A 16,071-nucleotide genomic window follows, 5' to 3' on the forward strand; every position below is an offset into this window, starting at 1 on the left:
TTTTATACAAGGAACAAAGATAATTGAAACACAAACACACATATATTAAAGTAATGATCTAAAGTTGATTATGTAATAATGTACAAACCAAGTTACTCTTTGATATTTTATATGTTATATCATACGTCAACGATGATAATAGAATTTATCGTAAGGTAATAAAAAATGAAAAATAAGAAAAATAAGAACACGCAAATTTTACGTGAAAAATCTTTATCGGAAAAAAATCACGGGCAGGAGAGGAGAAATTCACTAATGTTGAAAAATAACAATATAAAAGGTTTTCGACTACACACGTTTTAAGGGTTAAACAACCTTTTTTTTATATATAAAATTAATGTATAATAGAAGAAGTATAGTCTTATACGAAATTCACACAACTGAGCTAAAGATTCTCAATTTTGCCTCTCTATTTTATTTCTTTAACAAGCGAGTTGCACCTCAAACTTTTCAAATCGGATCAAACCGAATATAGGCTATACAACTCTAACAATGTCATCCCAAAAAAAGTGTTTCATCTTTTTCGTTGCACCATTTCACGTTGTGTAGCTGCCACTTTTAAGATATTGATGCCACCCATGATAGAATTATACCACCAATGATTATCAACTTAGGAGCTGTACTATTGTCATGATTGAAATTTTCATGAATGATTCTTTTATAACACGATGTTTTGACGAGGAAAGTTAAAATAGCAATTGGGTTACTTCTATTCCTTCTAAGGAAAATGTTGTAAGTATTGGCACTCATACCTCATCAGAATGCTTGTATGGCAGCTCACTTAAGGGTGGAGTGATAATTCAAGGTGACCTAGCCATTACGAGGTTAGAATTTTCTTTTTAACCTGACCTCATCATGTGCATGGCGAGATCATGCCTTTGATATGTACCAATTCTCTTCTAATCAAAGTTCAAGGCTTAATTAAATTGAGTTGATGATCATCCTCCGATATTGATTCAACTTATCACAGTTTAATTAGTATCTTAACTATAATATTTGGTACCGTATTGATACTGACCATATCGGTTAAGATTTGGATGTTTTAGTCATTCCAATATGTTGCGGTCCATTTTGATCAATAGCGGTTTGTATCAATGTATACCGACTTAATTAATTAGTAATTTTACTTTTTCTTTAAACTTTTTATTTTAAGTTATGTCAAATGAGATCGATATTTCATTTAATAGTTAAATTAATGGTTTTAATAATAGAAGGATTTTATTGATATAACATCAATGATTTGGAGATGTAATTAAAATGTTTCAATGTTTGGGGACCAATTTAAAATAAAATTTATAATTTGGGGATGTACGTGTAATTAACTCTAATAATTTTAAAACTTATATTAAAGGGTGAAGCTAGAGGGGTAGGCCTCTCAAGAAATTGTAGAGTTTTGAGTTAATTTAATGTAAATTAGTTTTCGGACACTTCTAAAATTTAAAATTTAATTATGACCTCTCTAAAATGAATATTTTATAGTTTAATCCCTTAAAAGTGTAAATTTTATGTTAATATAATGACGAAATTACATTTTAGCTCTCTCAAAAATTATAATTCAAATTTGGTCTCTCCAAAAAAATTATGGCTTCACCCCTACTTATATTTGCATACAAATATATTTATATGGAGTAATTAGAATGTATTTACAAGGATATATATAATTTATTAAGAAATTAAAATTTAAACTATAAATATATATTTAAAAATATCAATAATCAAAATACAACTATAATAATACATATCAATACTAGAGAAAGGAATGTATGAAACTGTGATTCCACGTCATCTGTTTCCATGCAATAGTCAGGAATTCTTGGCGGTATAGAGTCGGAACAACCTGTTCTTCCTAAATACCTTGATTCAAGGCCAAAGAATTTCCAACCGCTACCATATAATATTCATCTCGATTTGGGGATAAATAAAGCATCTGTGATTTTTTTTTCTCTAAAAGATTTTATAAAATGGACTTTCTAGAGACCCCCAATGACCAATCTTGGCATGAATATTGCTAAGATCCAATAAGTCCAACATTGATCCCTTAAGACGTGTCAATTGGGAAAATGTGTCCATAGTGACTAGGATGGATACCTCGTATCCGAAAATTAGCAGCTCGCCCGGTCAATCCTCAAGGGCCCAAAAAACTCAAATTTCTCCCATGCACTATTTGTGTCAATGGATTTGTTCGATCCAAAACTTGAGACAATGAGTGTAATCTGAAAAAGGATTTATAAGTGGTTGTTAATGGAGTCAAAGTTACCAAATTCTGAGGAGTCGATATCAATTTATGCCTAATTGCTCCGCATATAGTTCCTCTAACTACATTTTCTAACAAACCAGAGCCAATCCGAATTGATCTTGTAAGAGATCCGCTACAAAACAAATACGCTTGTTTTTCAAATGATTCATATCATCAAGTGTACCCATTCCAAATTTCATTCCAATCAAACGATCCGTAGCTGCCAATATATCTCGTGGTAAAAAAAATGTATTGTTTTGAGGTATATTAAGATTCAATCTTTGGTTCATATTTTGTCGACCAATCCTTCCTAATTCACATCTTTGCTGAAAGAATTTCTTTTGTAATTCGTTACACAATGATTTAGAAAATATCAGATCCCAGCCTACAAAAGAAAATTATTGATAAAACTCCAAAATGACATTTTCTTTTGACCCAATTTTTTTTCCTTATCAGTCAGGAAAGATAAGAAAATCTCAGGGTAGCACACATTCTCTAGAATTTCTCTTAGATTTGAACCCGTAGCTGATGATAGAACTAGAATAGATATTTTTTGTTTCCTACTTACACGAGCCCATATCCTTGCTTTTCTATCAACCTTTAATTCTAACCTCCCTCCCCAATATGATATTATGGTACCAGTAAAGACCGAAATTTCGTTATGATCCAATTCTGATAGATAATAGATACCTGGGCTTTACAATATTTGATTGATCACAATTCTGTATATTCTATTTACTATAGAAATTCCGAGGGAGTTCATTAAAGGAATTTTTCCAATTAAAATTGTTTGTTCTTGCATATCTTTACTGGTTTTCAAAAATAATCCTGCGGATACATATAATTCAGAAGAATATGTGAGTGATTCATATAGAGCATCCCTTTCTTTTATCAACAGTTCTACCAATTGATATGTTTCCTCAAATAATAGGGATGACGTGAAATCACAGTTTCATACAATCCTTTCTCATAAATACCAAAACTAAAATGATAGGTTGAGTGATAAGATATTGATTATGTTGATCTTAACCTCGCTATGCATAGTTATAGGGTAGTTTACGTTTCTATGCATGCCTCTTATGCTATAAATAACACTATATTTCTTTCCTCATTTTATACATTTAAAATATCTCAGTTATAAAATTTTGATAGTTTCTTTTTATCTTAAAATCATATTACTGTCATCCATTGTTGTAAGAATCAAATGGACTTAGGTAGGGATAGTCCTTGCATCTCTCATCTCTTTTTGTTCGATGACCTTGTGTTATTTTGTGAGGCTAATGCCAATTGGGGGAGGATGTCAAAGGGATTCTTGAGCAATTTAGTGTGTTTTCTGGGCATAAGGTCAATGCTCAGAAGACAAAAGTCGTTTCCTTAGCGAATATGTCGCATGTGACTCGATTGCTACTACTTTGGGGTTTCAGCAGGTAGATGACCTAGGCACTTACTTGGGCATGCCTCTTCTACATAGTTCAGTTACTCGGTCTACTTGTCAATTTGTGCTCGATAAGGTTCCAAAGAAATTGAACGACTATAATGTGCATTTGCTCTCCCTAGCGGGAAGGGTCACGCTAGCTAAGTCTGATTTGATGGCTATCCTTAACTTTTTTTTACGCAAACTATGATTATGTCTACTGGAGTGTACCGGAAGATCGAGAAAATGGCCCGCGGATTTATTTGGGGGGCGATTGGAGGATACCGCAGGGTGACACTTGTGAAATGGGAACCTTGCTACGAACCTAAAGGAAATGGGGGGCTTGGATTTAGGGTGTTGGCTAGTCAGAATAAGGCCTTTCTCTTCAAGGTTGCCTTCGGTTTAATTTCTCGACCGAAGGCTTACTGGCTGCAGATCCTATGGGCGAAGTACAAGTTGTGTGAGCCTTTTTCCGATGACCATTGGCCGAGTTGAAGTCTCCTATCTATGGCGCTGTTTGACTAGAATATGGAGTGAGTTCGGGAGCCTGCTGGTATGGTCAATTGGTGACGGACGAGCAACAAAGTTTTGGTATGATGAATGAGCGCCTACCTGCCTGGTATTGGACCCCTTCTGATGTATTGTGCTAACCTCCTGGCTAATTATGAGCATGTTACAGTTGTTGAGATGGTGAATGAGGACGAGCAACGGGATGAGCTTGATTGGCGGTTGTTCCCGGTGATGCTGGACCATCTTGCTGCAACGCTGGTGCCGAATGCGAATCTTGGGCCTGATACGTACATAAGGCGTGGTAATGCATCGAGCAGCCTTTCTGTTGCAAGAGCTTACAAGCTGACTGTTGGTTAGGGTTAGGACTCACGACAAGGGTTTTGGCCGCTTGTATGGAAGTTGCAGGCCCCAAAAAGGGTGATACAATTTCTACTTTCTATGGCTGGTGCTTCATGGTAAGTTATTAACGAATGAGGAGCGGTGTAAGCGGCAGATGACTGACGATCCTAATTGTTGTGTTTGTGGGAGCCTGGTGGAGTCGGTGTTGCATGTGTTGCGTGATTGCTCCTTGACGAGAGCATGCTGGTTGAGGCTAGTCCCCCTCGTGCATCGTACTTGGTTTTATTCAGGTAGCTTGCAAGAGTGGATTATTAGTAATGTTTCGAATGTTTATGATTGCGCGTAAATGACGGGTCGTGGTCATCTTTGTTTGGTATTGTATGTTGGAAAATATGGAAGCAGAGGAATCAATTGTTTTGCTACAGTCGAGTTGTAACACGGCTGCCATGGTCGCTCACTGCAGGAGCTGGGCAAAAGAAGATGTTGCAACCTTGAAGTATGGTGATGGTTGTAGTTGGAAAGGGACTTTACCTGGCAGTTACCACCTCTAGGGTGGTCAAAATTAATGTTGATACGGCTGTGGACGGGGCCACGAGTGTTGCGGCACTAGGTGGTGTTATTCGGGACTCACAAGGGAGGTGGTTGCTTGGTTTCAGCAAGTGGATTGGGCGAGATTTGGTACTGCTTTGTGAACTCTAGGCAATTGCAGATGGTATTGAGGAGGCTTGGCGTGGCAGCTATAAGAAAGTTATCATAAAGAGTTACTGCAGAGAGGTGGTCGAGCTTGTTACTAATGTCGCTGCTAGGAGCGCAGTATTCGCTGGTGCGGCTCATTCAGATTGGTATTCGGCGGACTTGGGAGGTCATAGTTTCGACACATACTGCGGGAAGAGAATTGTGTAGTACATCAGGTTGCGAAAAATGTGCCAAGCTCCACCCTATTTAAAAAAAATAAACTCGAGTTTGACTTATATTTAATTTTTATATTATTTTTATTTAAAAATATATTTTTAAATATGATATACTAAAAGCACTAAAATAAAAATTTTCTAGTATATTAAAAGATATTTATATTAAAAACACTATTATAAATATGATAAATGTTTTATTTTATTAAGTATAATTTTTAAAATTTATATTTTTGTTGAATTATTTAGTTGGATAAGGTTATTTTTATGTTTTGATTAATGGGTTTAATTGTTATTGGGTTTAATTGTTATTGGGTTAATAATTTAATATAAATATATATAATTATTATTTAACATATATAATTAATATAATTATTTTATAATATAATATATTCAAGCCGAGTCAAGCTCTAGTAAAAAATTTTCTTACCTAAGGCCCAATTCATATAAGAAATAGGCTTTAAATTTTACTTAAACTCATTTTTCGGATTTCGTATTTTTGTATAAATCCTTTTATTTTTCGGATAAACCATCAAGCTTTAGCGGGTGGCTGAAATCATAAGCAAATCTAGTTGTAGCGATGATGGGAGGTGAGAGTTGAAAGAAGGAGATGTTTGATTGAAAAATGATAAATAGATATATATATATATATTTATAAAATAATTTTTTATTTGTTCTTTAAAAATATTGTTTATTAAAACTCGAATATCATGATAAATACAAGTGTCCAAATTTGATTCGTCTTCTTTTTTTCTTTATAAAATACTTTAAATCGATATCTCAACCGGGTTCACATCTAACCGGATAACAAGTAGAGAGGATAGATAAAAAGGGAAATTCAAAAAATTAGACCGCCTCAACCCAATTCAAATTTATTCCACTTCTCACTCTCTTTCTCTGGCCGGAGCCTCAAAAATGGATCCACCGCCGATTACTTTACTGATGGTTCAGGGCCCACGAAAAGACGAAACTTTCGTATTCCAACCCGGTTCCGCCATCCGAATCGGCCGGGTAATGCGTGGCAACAACCTCCCTATCAAAGACGCCGGCATTTCTTCTAAGCACCTATCGATCGAATCCGTATCCGGTAAATGGATCCTTCGAGATCTCGGATCCTCTAACGGCACTACTCTTAATTCCAATGTGCTCCCCGCGGACACTGCATTTGATCTCCACGACGGCGATACGGTGAAGCTGGGAGAGACTACGTCGATCTTGATCAAAATCGAAGGCAGTGGAGGTAGCGGAGAGGAGGTGGCGGTGGTAGTCGAGAGCCGGAGGAAGAATCCGCCGAGGAGAGGTAAGGCTGCGAAGAACGAAACAGGGAGTTCTAATAAAGAATTAGAGAATTTAGAGTTAGAAAAGAAGGAAAATGTTAGGGTTACTAGGAGTAGGAAGAATGAGGATTCCCAGAATTGCAGGTTAGATATTCCAAAGGTTCCTGAAAATCAGGAAGCTGCGGCGAAACGAGGAAAAGGCCGCCGTGGTGGGAGGAAAAAGAACGAGCAGGAAGAAATATTAGAGGAAAAAGAAACAAAATTGACAGAGAACGATGACACTCTTATCATAAAAGAAGAAGTGGATAAGGAGGAGGAAGTGCTGAATCCATTGCAAAACGAAGAAATTCAAGTAAGAAACAATGAAGAGAACGTAGAACATTCTAAGATTAGGGTTAAGGAGAGCTGTGATGAAATGGAGAATGAAGTTAGGGAAAGTTGTGATGAAAGGGTAGAAGTGGATTTGGAGAAGATGACACTAAGGCAGTGGTTTGATTACTTGGAGGTTCATTTGCCCAAGCAGATACTCGAGGCAACAGAGGAGATGATTGAAGATATGAGGAAGAAAGCTGAGAAGGTTCAAGAGTATATGGTGGAGCAGAAGAAAAAGGGTAAAGCTGCTGTGGGTTAGACTTAGAGGTAGGTATCAAGCACTTTGTCATGTGTTGATTTTAGTGACCATGTGATCAATTGTTTAACTGTAGTTTGAATCTTGTTGCTGATATGTATTTTTGGTATGATCTTTAGTGTTTATGCTTATGCTGCTTGCATTTCTAAATGTCAGAAACTTTAAGTCTTCATCAGCTTTCCACTATGACAACAATGTCTCGTCTTAGTAACTTGAATTCCATATCCTGTTGGATGAAAATCTTTGTCATTCCTTTTTGTTCTTAGTCTTATCATCTCACAAGTTCTTTTTGTTGCTTTTATTGAGAGTTCTTGTAATTGTTATTTGTAGCTCTGTTCCTGATTTTTGGAAGATTGGCTCCGATAAAATCGTCTCAGAGTTCTTCCATCGGACCAAGTTCATAGAGCTAATGACTAGACGATTCTGGTAACTGCTTTATATTCAACCTGCAAATTTGCTAATCAAAACTTCATTGCAACTTCAATTCTGGGATATTAGTTCTAAATGAAACCTTTACCAAAACCTAAGGGTGCTTTTAAATCCATCAAAATTTGTACAAATTTAACCTAGAGAACTTTGGATTGCTATGGTTGAAACATGGTTGTAATTTCGTGAACACTGATATTATTATTATATATTGTGTAACATGGGATTTAAATAACAGATATGATCTGAATCTAATCTTGTTCAGGTTGAGATGGTATTCATGTAAAACCCTTTTAATAATGTTAACACCAAGATTCGAACATAGTCCAAATACCTAGAGAAGAAATCTATTTTTACTTCTTCTAACCACCTGTTGTTGGTGAATGGTTTCAACTGTGTACTTAACATTTGATAAGTTTGTAGTTATGATAAATGAAATGAGACTCTAAAGTCTAAACACATTTGAGATTGCAATTTAAATTCTTGTCATTTCTATGCTTTCGTCGAGTGCTTAGAGGTTTTGTAATGCATGTAATGCTTTGTTGTCTTGAGTCACACTGCAGAAAAGCTAAAGCCTAAAGTTTTGGCACATGTTACTTGGTCAAGATTTTCAATAATTCTTGTGGGCTCGGTTTCATCCATATGAAAAATAGTTCTTGGTATGAGGTGTGACTTTGGTTGGATTATAGATAGATTTAGTTTCAATGAAAAAATAATGGTGACGGTGGAATAAAATTATGGGCGGTGAGAAATGCTGAATTCCTCATACCCCATACATCCCAATTTTATAAGAATCTTTTTCTTAAAATTTAAGTTTTGAGGTGAGACAAGTCAATTTTTTTTAATAAGATTTTCAGGTTGGATGGAGTGAGGTTTAGATGATATTCATTCTACTCTAATTCTATTCCCTTCCCTCAATTATAAAATATATATATATCTTTTTTAATTATAATTTCTTAATTTTACAATAATTTGTGGCATGTATTTTAATTTTTAAATATTTTATACATTTTGTTATAGTTTCTTACTTTTATTAAATTTTATAATTATGTATTTAGATTACTTATATAAAACTAATATATTATAAAAATTTTATTTAAAATTTCGAGACAAAACAGGGCGAAATCTAGAAAAGCATTTCAATAATGAAGTTTGAATGAAAATATTAATAAATAAAAATTCAGACAAAAGGAATTTGAGTGTAAATAAATAAAATTAAATTAATTTTTAATTATATTTAAATAAAATCTTAATATTTATTCATAAGTCGAGGCTTTGGGTATTTAGTATTCAAGTTTGAGTCTTATTATGCTTAAGGGTAAACTATATAGATAGCAATGAACTATTAAAATTTTTCATTTTAGGCATTTAAAATAAAAAATACAATTTGAGCATTTACGTTACATAGTTTGCTCATTTTGGTTATTCATATTAAAATCACAAACCACAAGTTGACGTGACAATTAAAAAATCAGTATAATAACAAATTTAACCTTCAACTTTACATATTATATCAATTTAGTCATAATTTGAAAATTAACGCTTAAAATTAAAAAATAGTGTCAATTTGATCTTAATTCTAAAAATTTAAAATATATATACAAAATAAATATTTTGAAAAATATAATAATAAATTTAAATTTTAAAAATTTAGATTAGAAACTTGTAATGATAAGAGAAGTGTGATCAAATAATTTGGAATCAGAGTCCGAGTTAATCACTCAAGTGATCGATGAATACCCTTTTATTTCAATGGATATTGAGTTCCAGGGTATTATTTTTTGGCCAAAAGTGGTCCCGAAAAGGCTATACAATAGTCAGCTCCGATCATTACAAGGGAGAGTGACGGTTGTGGGGAGGGGAAGAGGGATAGGGTTTGGGGACTTTTATTTTATGTAAGGGTAAATTCCACAACAATCACTTAACTTTAGTGTAGTTGACAAAACAATCATTCATGTTCAATTCAGTCACTCAACTTTCAAAAAATAGCAAAACAATCACCACTAACCATTTTCTGTTACAGACTTAACGGAGCTGCCATTTTTCATCCCCTGCTCTCCCATCCCTTTCCCTCTTCCCCACCTCCACCTCCCCTGATTTTCTCCCCCTTTCCCTTTCGTCCCCACCATCTCTTCTCCTACTCTAATTCTTTCCCTCTCCCTTACCGTCCCTTTACTAACCCTTTCCCTCTGTCCCGTTCCCCTTCCCCCATTAATGGAAGCTGACATTGTGATGAATGTTGTGGAATTTATACTAGAAAATTTCACCGAAATGAATAAACTTTGGGTGCGAATGCAAGGTTTGTTGAATGTCTGTTATCAAGATTTTTTCAAATATCCAATGCACCAAGGTACATGCATGCCTAAAAGTGAAAATATATCATGAGAGCATAAATTTTGGCCATGCAGGTGTCATGGTGCTTGTGATTCATTCATACTCTTTGGTCATCCTGAGTTGAAGACTTCAATTCCAATTTCTGTTATGCAAGAACTTGTAATATCAATAATCTAAAATTTTCAATTGGATAAACTCTACATCAGTGTACTTGATGCACATTCAAGGGGAATTCATGCTTCTGTATTGAACTTTCTCATTAGATAACTTTCTCATTAGATAGAAGGAGTGGACCTTGAGATTTACAAAGAAACAGTTCTTCCAAGAGTCTTAGAGCAGGTAATTTTACTTCTTTTTCCTCTGTTTTTTTCTTCTCTCCTTAATATAAAATTGAAAGGTCTGTAGTATTAAAGGATTTTACTGGTTCTTTTACAGGTTGTCAATTGCAAAGATGATCTTGCCCAATATTATTTGATGGATTGTGTAGTTCAGGTGTTCCCTAATGAGTATCACTTATAGACTCTTGAGACGTTGTTGGATAGAAGAGGGAGAGGGATAAGAGAGCAGTGATAGGGGGATGTAGAAGGGCAACTCCGTTAAGTTTGTAACAAAAAATGGTAGCTCCGTTTAGTCTGTAACTGAAAATTGTTAGTAGTGACTATTTTGTTATTTTTAAAAAGTTGAGTGACTGAATTAAAACATGAGTAACTGTTTTGTCAGCTCCCTCAAAGTTAAGTGATTGTTGGTGTAATTTAACATTTATTTAATATTAATATTATATTTAAATTTATTATTATATTTTTTGAAAATATTTATTTATTTTTATATAATTTTTGAATTTTTTAGAATTAGGATCAAATTGAGACGTTTGTAAATTTGAAGGGTTAATTTTAAAATTAAGACTAGATTGATATAATATGTAAAATTTAAGGGCTAAATTTATTATTATATCGATTTTTAACGCCACATTAACTTGGCGTTTGTGATTTTAATGAGAGTGACCAAAATAATCAAACTATATAACTTATGTACTTAAATTACAAACTTTTTATTTTAGGTGTCTAAAATGAAAAATTTTAATAATTGTGTAGTTTACCTTTATACATAATTGCATATGTGTGTCTTTCATCATGCCATTTTGCACATGTGAGTTTTAGTCCAAATCAATTTTAATTTTTCATCATTGCGGCGGCTGTAATAGTTTAAGTCTATAAAAAATTGACTAAATTATTAAAATTTTAACAGCATTGATTCGGTCAATCGCTTAACAACTCATGTATAATTCATAAAAAATTATTAAAAATATTTAAAAATTCAACAAATTTCATATAAAGATATAGAAAAAAATTATTAACCTTATCATGTTAATATCATTAAAATTTGGACAGTTCAATTAATTTTTGTGTAAAAAAATAATTTAACTAAAATTTGAAAGGCGAGCATTAAAATAATTATAAATAAAAAGAAATAAAAACCAGTAAAACCTTTTATTCTCATACTAATTTTTTCCATACAAAAGTTTCATTCAAAGCAAAAAGATGATTACTAAGATTCGTCTGGGGCATCTTTGTTCCCTCTGGCTTATAGGTTCAATACCTCTCCCACTCTTGTTTCTAACGCTTCAATGTCTTAGCAGCCGGCTTTGATTTACCCTCCTTTCTTTATCTAGTCAACTTAGAAGAGCTGAGAACCCATGGCAAGCTCAAGCTCAACCTCTCTTCCACTCCATATCTGCCATGGCAACAAGCTCACCACGATCATCAACAGGTCACATGCAGTCCTCCATTCAATCGCCATATCTTTCTTGATTTACTATAGGACTTCTTTCTTGTTCCATCAACCCACACCCATAATTATCCCTTGGCTTCTACTTTTTACGTCTGAATTGATTCTTTCTTTCATATGGTTTCTCGGAAGAGCTTACATTTGGCGTCCTGTTTATCGGACCGTGTTTCCGGAGAGGTTGCCAAATGATGACAAACTTCCAGCCATCGATGTTTTCATTTGTACAACGGGACCTGATAAGGAGCCTACGATTGGTGTTATGAACACTTTATTATCAGCTATGGCGCTTGATTATCCACCAGATAAGCTCCATGTTTATCTTTCTGATGATGGTGGTTATGCTATAACTTTGCATGCCATGAGGGAATCCTGGAGTTTTGCAAGGTGGTGGCTTCCATTTTGTAGGAGGTTTGGTATCAAGACTAGGTGTCCCGAGGCTTATTTTTCGAGAACCGAGAATCGTGATTCTGACTCGGAAAATCCCCATAATTTCATGGTAGAAAGGGAAAAAATCAAGGTATGTTGACAATCGAATATCTTTAATTTTTTGTTGATGTAATAGATGTTATTATAATCAATGACGATAAAATAATATTGTAGGAACAATACGTGTTGTTCAAGGAACGTGTGAGGAGAGCTGGAGAAGAAAGTAAATTCAAGGACAAAGGTGTTTACACTGCAAGCGATCACCCTTCTTGCATTGAGGTATATTTGATCCCGCATGTGTACAGTACATAAAATATATGGCATGATCGAGTTTAATGATTGAACATTGTAAGACTTTATGCAAAGAATGAAAAAGACATTGATTCAATCTCTCTAGATAAGGAAACCGGTATTTATAGACAGTTGTGGCTGCAATTTATTGCACCTCGACGTTATGCTAACCCAATGGGGGCTGCCCAAGTGGTTCATTGACCACCTCAAGTTATAGGGATGGCTTTTTGCTTGACTATGTTTCAAATAAACTTACGGACGTAGACTTTTTTTTTGTACAAAGGAAGTCACAATTTGAGAAAGGTGATTTCAAAAATCAAGTTTAGAAATGTAGATTATTTTTAGTACAAAATAAGTCACAGTTCGAGATAATAAAAGGAATATAAATGTTAGGATTCGAACCTTATTTTTTTTTAGTTAAATTTAACTTATAAATGTAAATTTTAGTAATGACGAAAGTAAAACAATCATAATACCAAGATAATATAAAATTTGAGTTCTCAAACGTTTGTGGCTTGAATTGCTTAATTGAGGATTAAGATTTGGATTCTACGAGGAGTGTTTTTACTTAATGTTTGGTCCCGTAATATTTTGAGTTATGAGTTTTAATATAATAATACTATATTGGCCGAGAAAATATAAATTTTAAAATTATATGAAATGTTGTCAATGTTATTTTTCCAGGTAATGGAAGAAAATTCCAAAGAGGGATTGCTGGAAGATCAAATAATTGAGATGCCTCTCCTTGTCTATGTTTCTCGTGAGAAAAGGACTTCTCAATTCCACCACTTCAAGGCTGGAGCCGTCAATGTCCTTGTACTATTCACTCTCTATCTCTCTATTTATAATGTTTGGACTTGAGCATGAGTGTCATTATGCACTTGTGTTGATATGGATGTTTTTGCATATATTTGGAGGGTCATATATGCATTAAAATCGGAGCAACATAGTACGAGTAGACGAATGACTTGTTTCTTAACATGCAGCTTCGGGTCTCAGCAATGTTGAGCAACTCTCCTTACATTCTAATGCTTGATTGTGATATGTACTGCAATGACCCAACCTCAGCTAGGCAAGCAATGTGCTTCCACTTTGATCCTGAGATGTCTCCCTCCCTTGCATTTGTGCAGTTCCCTCAGGCATTCCGTGACATACGCGAAAACGATATCTACGACAGTGAAGTTCGATCAGCATACACGGTACGGATGTCGAAAATCTCGGATGTTCACAAAATCTAGATTCAACTTAAAATGATGATGAAATTAAAACGTTTAATGCATATTGCAGATTTTATGGCCTGGCTTGGATGGATTGAAAGGACCAGTACTTTCTGGTACTAATTTCTATATTAAAAGGGAGGCCTTGTGCTGCCATTCTATTAGAAAAGGTCACTTTGCTCACCCTTTATACTTAAGGTATCCATTGTTTTTACATCCTTCATGGACCATTTAATTAAATTGTTCTTTTTTGGGGGGCAAAATTAACAGATATTGACCTCAGAGAACTTAAGGATTCTTTCGGCCCATCCAACGAGTTCATCAACTCCCTTCGTCAAGACTATAAGAAGCCTAATTTAAATGATAATGGAGAAGCTTCAAACATGTTGCTGGAAGAGGCCAAAGTTTTGGCTTCTTGTTCGTACGAAGATCATACAAAATGGGGTAAAGAGGTAAGTTTATATATTTTGCTTTATAGATCACAAGCAAAGAAAAAATATTTCTGACACAAAATTCAACAAGTTCAAGATTCGAATCCCAACAGTTGAGTGGAGTCTCGCATCCAACCTCTGAAATGTTTTCCAGTTTTTCTTCTAAAAAACATCTTACTAGTAGAATGGGATGTGTGAACTGTGAAGTTAATTTTGGGTCAATTCAGGGTCTAAAATTTTCATATCATTTAGAGCGGGACAAATTTGTATGTGTCATTTCAAGTTCATATTGTTTTGGCTTCAGTTCATTTAGGTTTGAAGCTGGGGTTTTTTAAGTGGAATTATTTTGAGTTTGGGTTGTTAAAGGTTCGGATTGTTCTGATTGAGTTAATTCCAATCTGAATTGAACGGATTTGAGTAGTTATTTTTTTGGATCAATTTGAGTTCCCTAATATAAAATCAGGTGTCACAATCTGCAACCCCCTTCATTATCTCAAACTCTTTGAATCTTGCAACAATGAAAATGACATGGGGTAAAAATTTGTATGATATCAGGTAGGTTTTCTGTACGATTCAGTAGCCGAAGATTTCCTTACAGGGTTCGTCATGCAATGCAAAGGCTGGATATCAGCCTATGTTGCTCCATCATCTTCATCAAGGCCCCAATTCTTAGGAACTTCAACTACCAATTTAAATGACCTATTGACACAAGGAATAAGATGGGGTTCAGGGTTGGTCGATGTAGCACTCTCAAGGTTTAGCCCACTCTTTTATGGATCATCGAGGACATCTTTCCTTCACAGCATGGGCTTTGCGGAGCTTTCATTGTTCCCTCTTCTTTATTGCCTCCCTCTTTGGTGCTTTGCCACCATCCCTCCTCTTTATCTCCTTAATGGCATCCCTTTATATCCCGAGGTGAGAATAACAGACCATTCATGTCTTTTTCATAAACAATTTGTTTTATATAAATTTTGACACATTTATATATTCGTACAGGTTTCAGATCCATATTTTAGTGTATTCTTGTTCATTTTCCTATCATCCCTATCTAAGCATTTACATGAGGTTGTCGTAACCGGAAGGCCAATTCGCAAATGGATGAATGAACAAAGGATATGGATGATAAAATCAGTTACATGCCATTTATATGGAAGCTTGGATGCTATATTGAAAAAATTTGACCTGAGGAAAGCAAGTTTCTTGACCACCAATAAAGTCGCTGATGACGAACAATTCAAGCTATACCGGGAAGGTAAATTCGATTTCCGGGCATCGACCATTTTCGTTGCACCGTTGGTTACAGTAATGTTAGTGAATTTGGCATCCATTGTTGGTGGAGTTTATAGAATCATGTTCATGGGAGCCGATTGGAGAAAAATGTTTGGGCAAGTTTTGCTATCGTTTTACATTATCCTCATGAATTATGTAGTAATTGAAGGGATGGTATTAAGGAAAGATAAGGGTCGCATTCCTTTATATGTCAATGTATTATCTATTGTATTTTCCTTGATTTTCTTGTCATTGGGGTCTATTATAATTTCTATTTAATGTTATTTATCATATTTGAAATTCAATTCTTTGTACTGATTAAACTGATAATTGATAACTTAATTGATTCAATAATCGAATCAATTTTTATAATATCAAGATAAATAGGTCCACTACAACAAAATAGGCCTACTGCAGCATTTACCTAAAACGACGCAAAAAAAGTTAGCATACGTGTCCCAACACTTTTGAAAAGGTTGTTTTTAATACAATTGACATAGGTGCCGCAATACTTTTGAAAAAGCGCTGACATAAGTCAACATAAGGCAACCTTTATTGAAAGGTTGGCAAAGATCTAGTC

At 34.5% G+C, this 16,071-nt stretch overlaps 3 protein-coding genes across 3 annotated transcripts in view; all 3 read left to right on the top strand.

The window, feature by feature from the left end:
- Nucleotides 1-6,195: 6,195 nt before the first annotated feature.
- On the top strand, nucleotides 6,196-8,060 carry LOC108474863 (FHA domain-containing protein At4g14490-like). The gene is made up of 2 exons (XM_017776892.2): nucleotides 6,196-7,323; nucleotides 7,643-8,060. Exon 1 carries the CDS (start codon nucleotides 6,323-6,325, stop codon nucleotides 7,313-7,315), a length of 993 nt encoding a protein of 330 aa, XP_017632381.1. The 5' UTR covers nucleotides 6,196-6,322; the 3' UTR covers nucleotides 7,316-7,323; nucleotides 7,643-8,060.
- A 2,579-nt stretch (nucleotides 8,061-10,639) lies between these two features.
- Nucleotides 10,640-16,071, top strand: part of LOC108474497 (40S ribosomal protein S15-4) — a 96,070-nt gene continuing 90,638 nt past the window's right edge. Inside the window, exon 1 of the mRNA XM_053025990.1 lies at nucleotides 10,640-10,649. The gene's annotated coding sequence lies outside the window, so the exon portion shown is untranslated. The remainder of the gene's footprint in view (nucleotides 10,650-16,071) is intronic.
- LOC108475068 (cellulose synthase-like protein G2) lies at nucleotides 11,536-15,875 on the top strand. The gene is made up of 8 exons (XM_053025972.1): nucleotides 11,536-12,374; nucleotides 12,458-12,562; nucleotides 13,259-13,390; nucleotides 13,561-13,773; nucleotides 13,862-13,961; nucleotides 14,062-14,243; nucleotides 14,778-15,137; nucleotides 15,219-15,875. Exons 1-8 carry the CDS (start codon nucleotides 11,766-11,768, stop codon nucleotides 15,768-15,770), a joined length of 2,253 nt encoding a protein of 750 aa, XP_052881932.1. The 5' UTR covers nucleotides 11,536-11,765; the 3' UTR covers nucleotides 15,771-15,875.

The sequence above is a fragment of the Gossypium arboreum genome, chromosome 3 (assembly GCF_025698485.1).
Source record: "Gossypium arboreum isolate Shixiya-1 chromosome 3, ASM2569848v2, whole genome shotgun sequence".
NCBI lineage: Eukaryota > Viridiplantae > Streptophyta > Magnoliopsida > Malvales > Malvaceae > Gossypium > Gossypium arboreum.

Bases quoted from the DNA above. Each gene is read 5' to 3' on its own strand.
- LOC108474863 (XM_017776892.2), top strand. From the start codon at position 6,323: ATGGATCCACCGCCGATTACTTTACTGATGGTTCAGGGCCCACGAAAA.
- LOC108475068 (XM_053025972.1), top strand. From the start codon at position 11,766: ATGGCAAGCTCAAGCTCAACCTCTCTTCCACTCCATATCTGCCATGGC. The intron at 12,563-13,258 runs GTATATTTGATC...TTATTTTTCCAG, and splicing joins ATCACCCTTCTTGCATTGAG to GTAATGGAAGAAAATTCCAA. The intron at 13,962-14,061 runs GTCACTTTGCTC...CAAAATTAACAG, and splicing joins CTGCCATTCTATTAGAAAAG to ATATTGACCTCAGAGAACTT.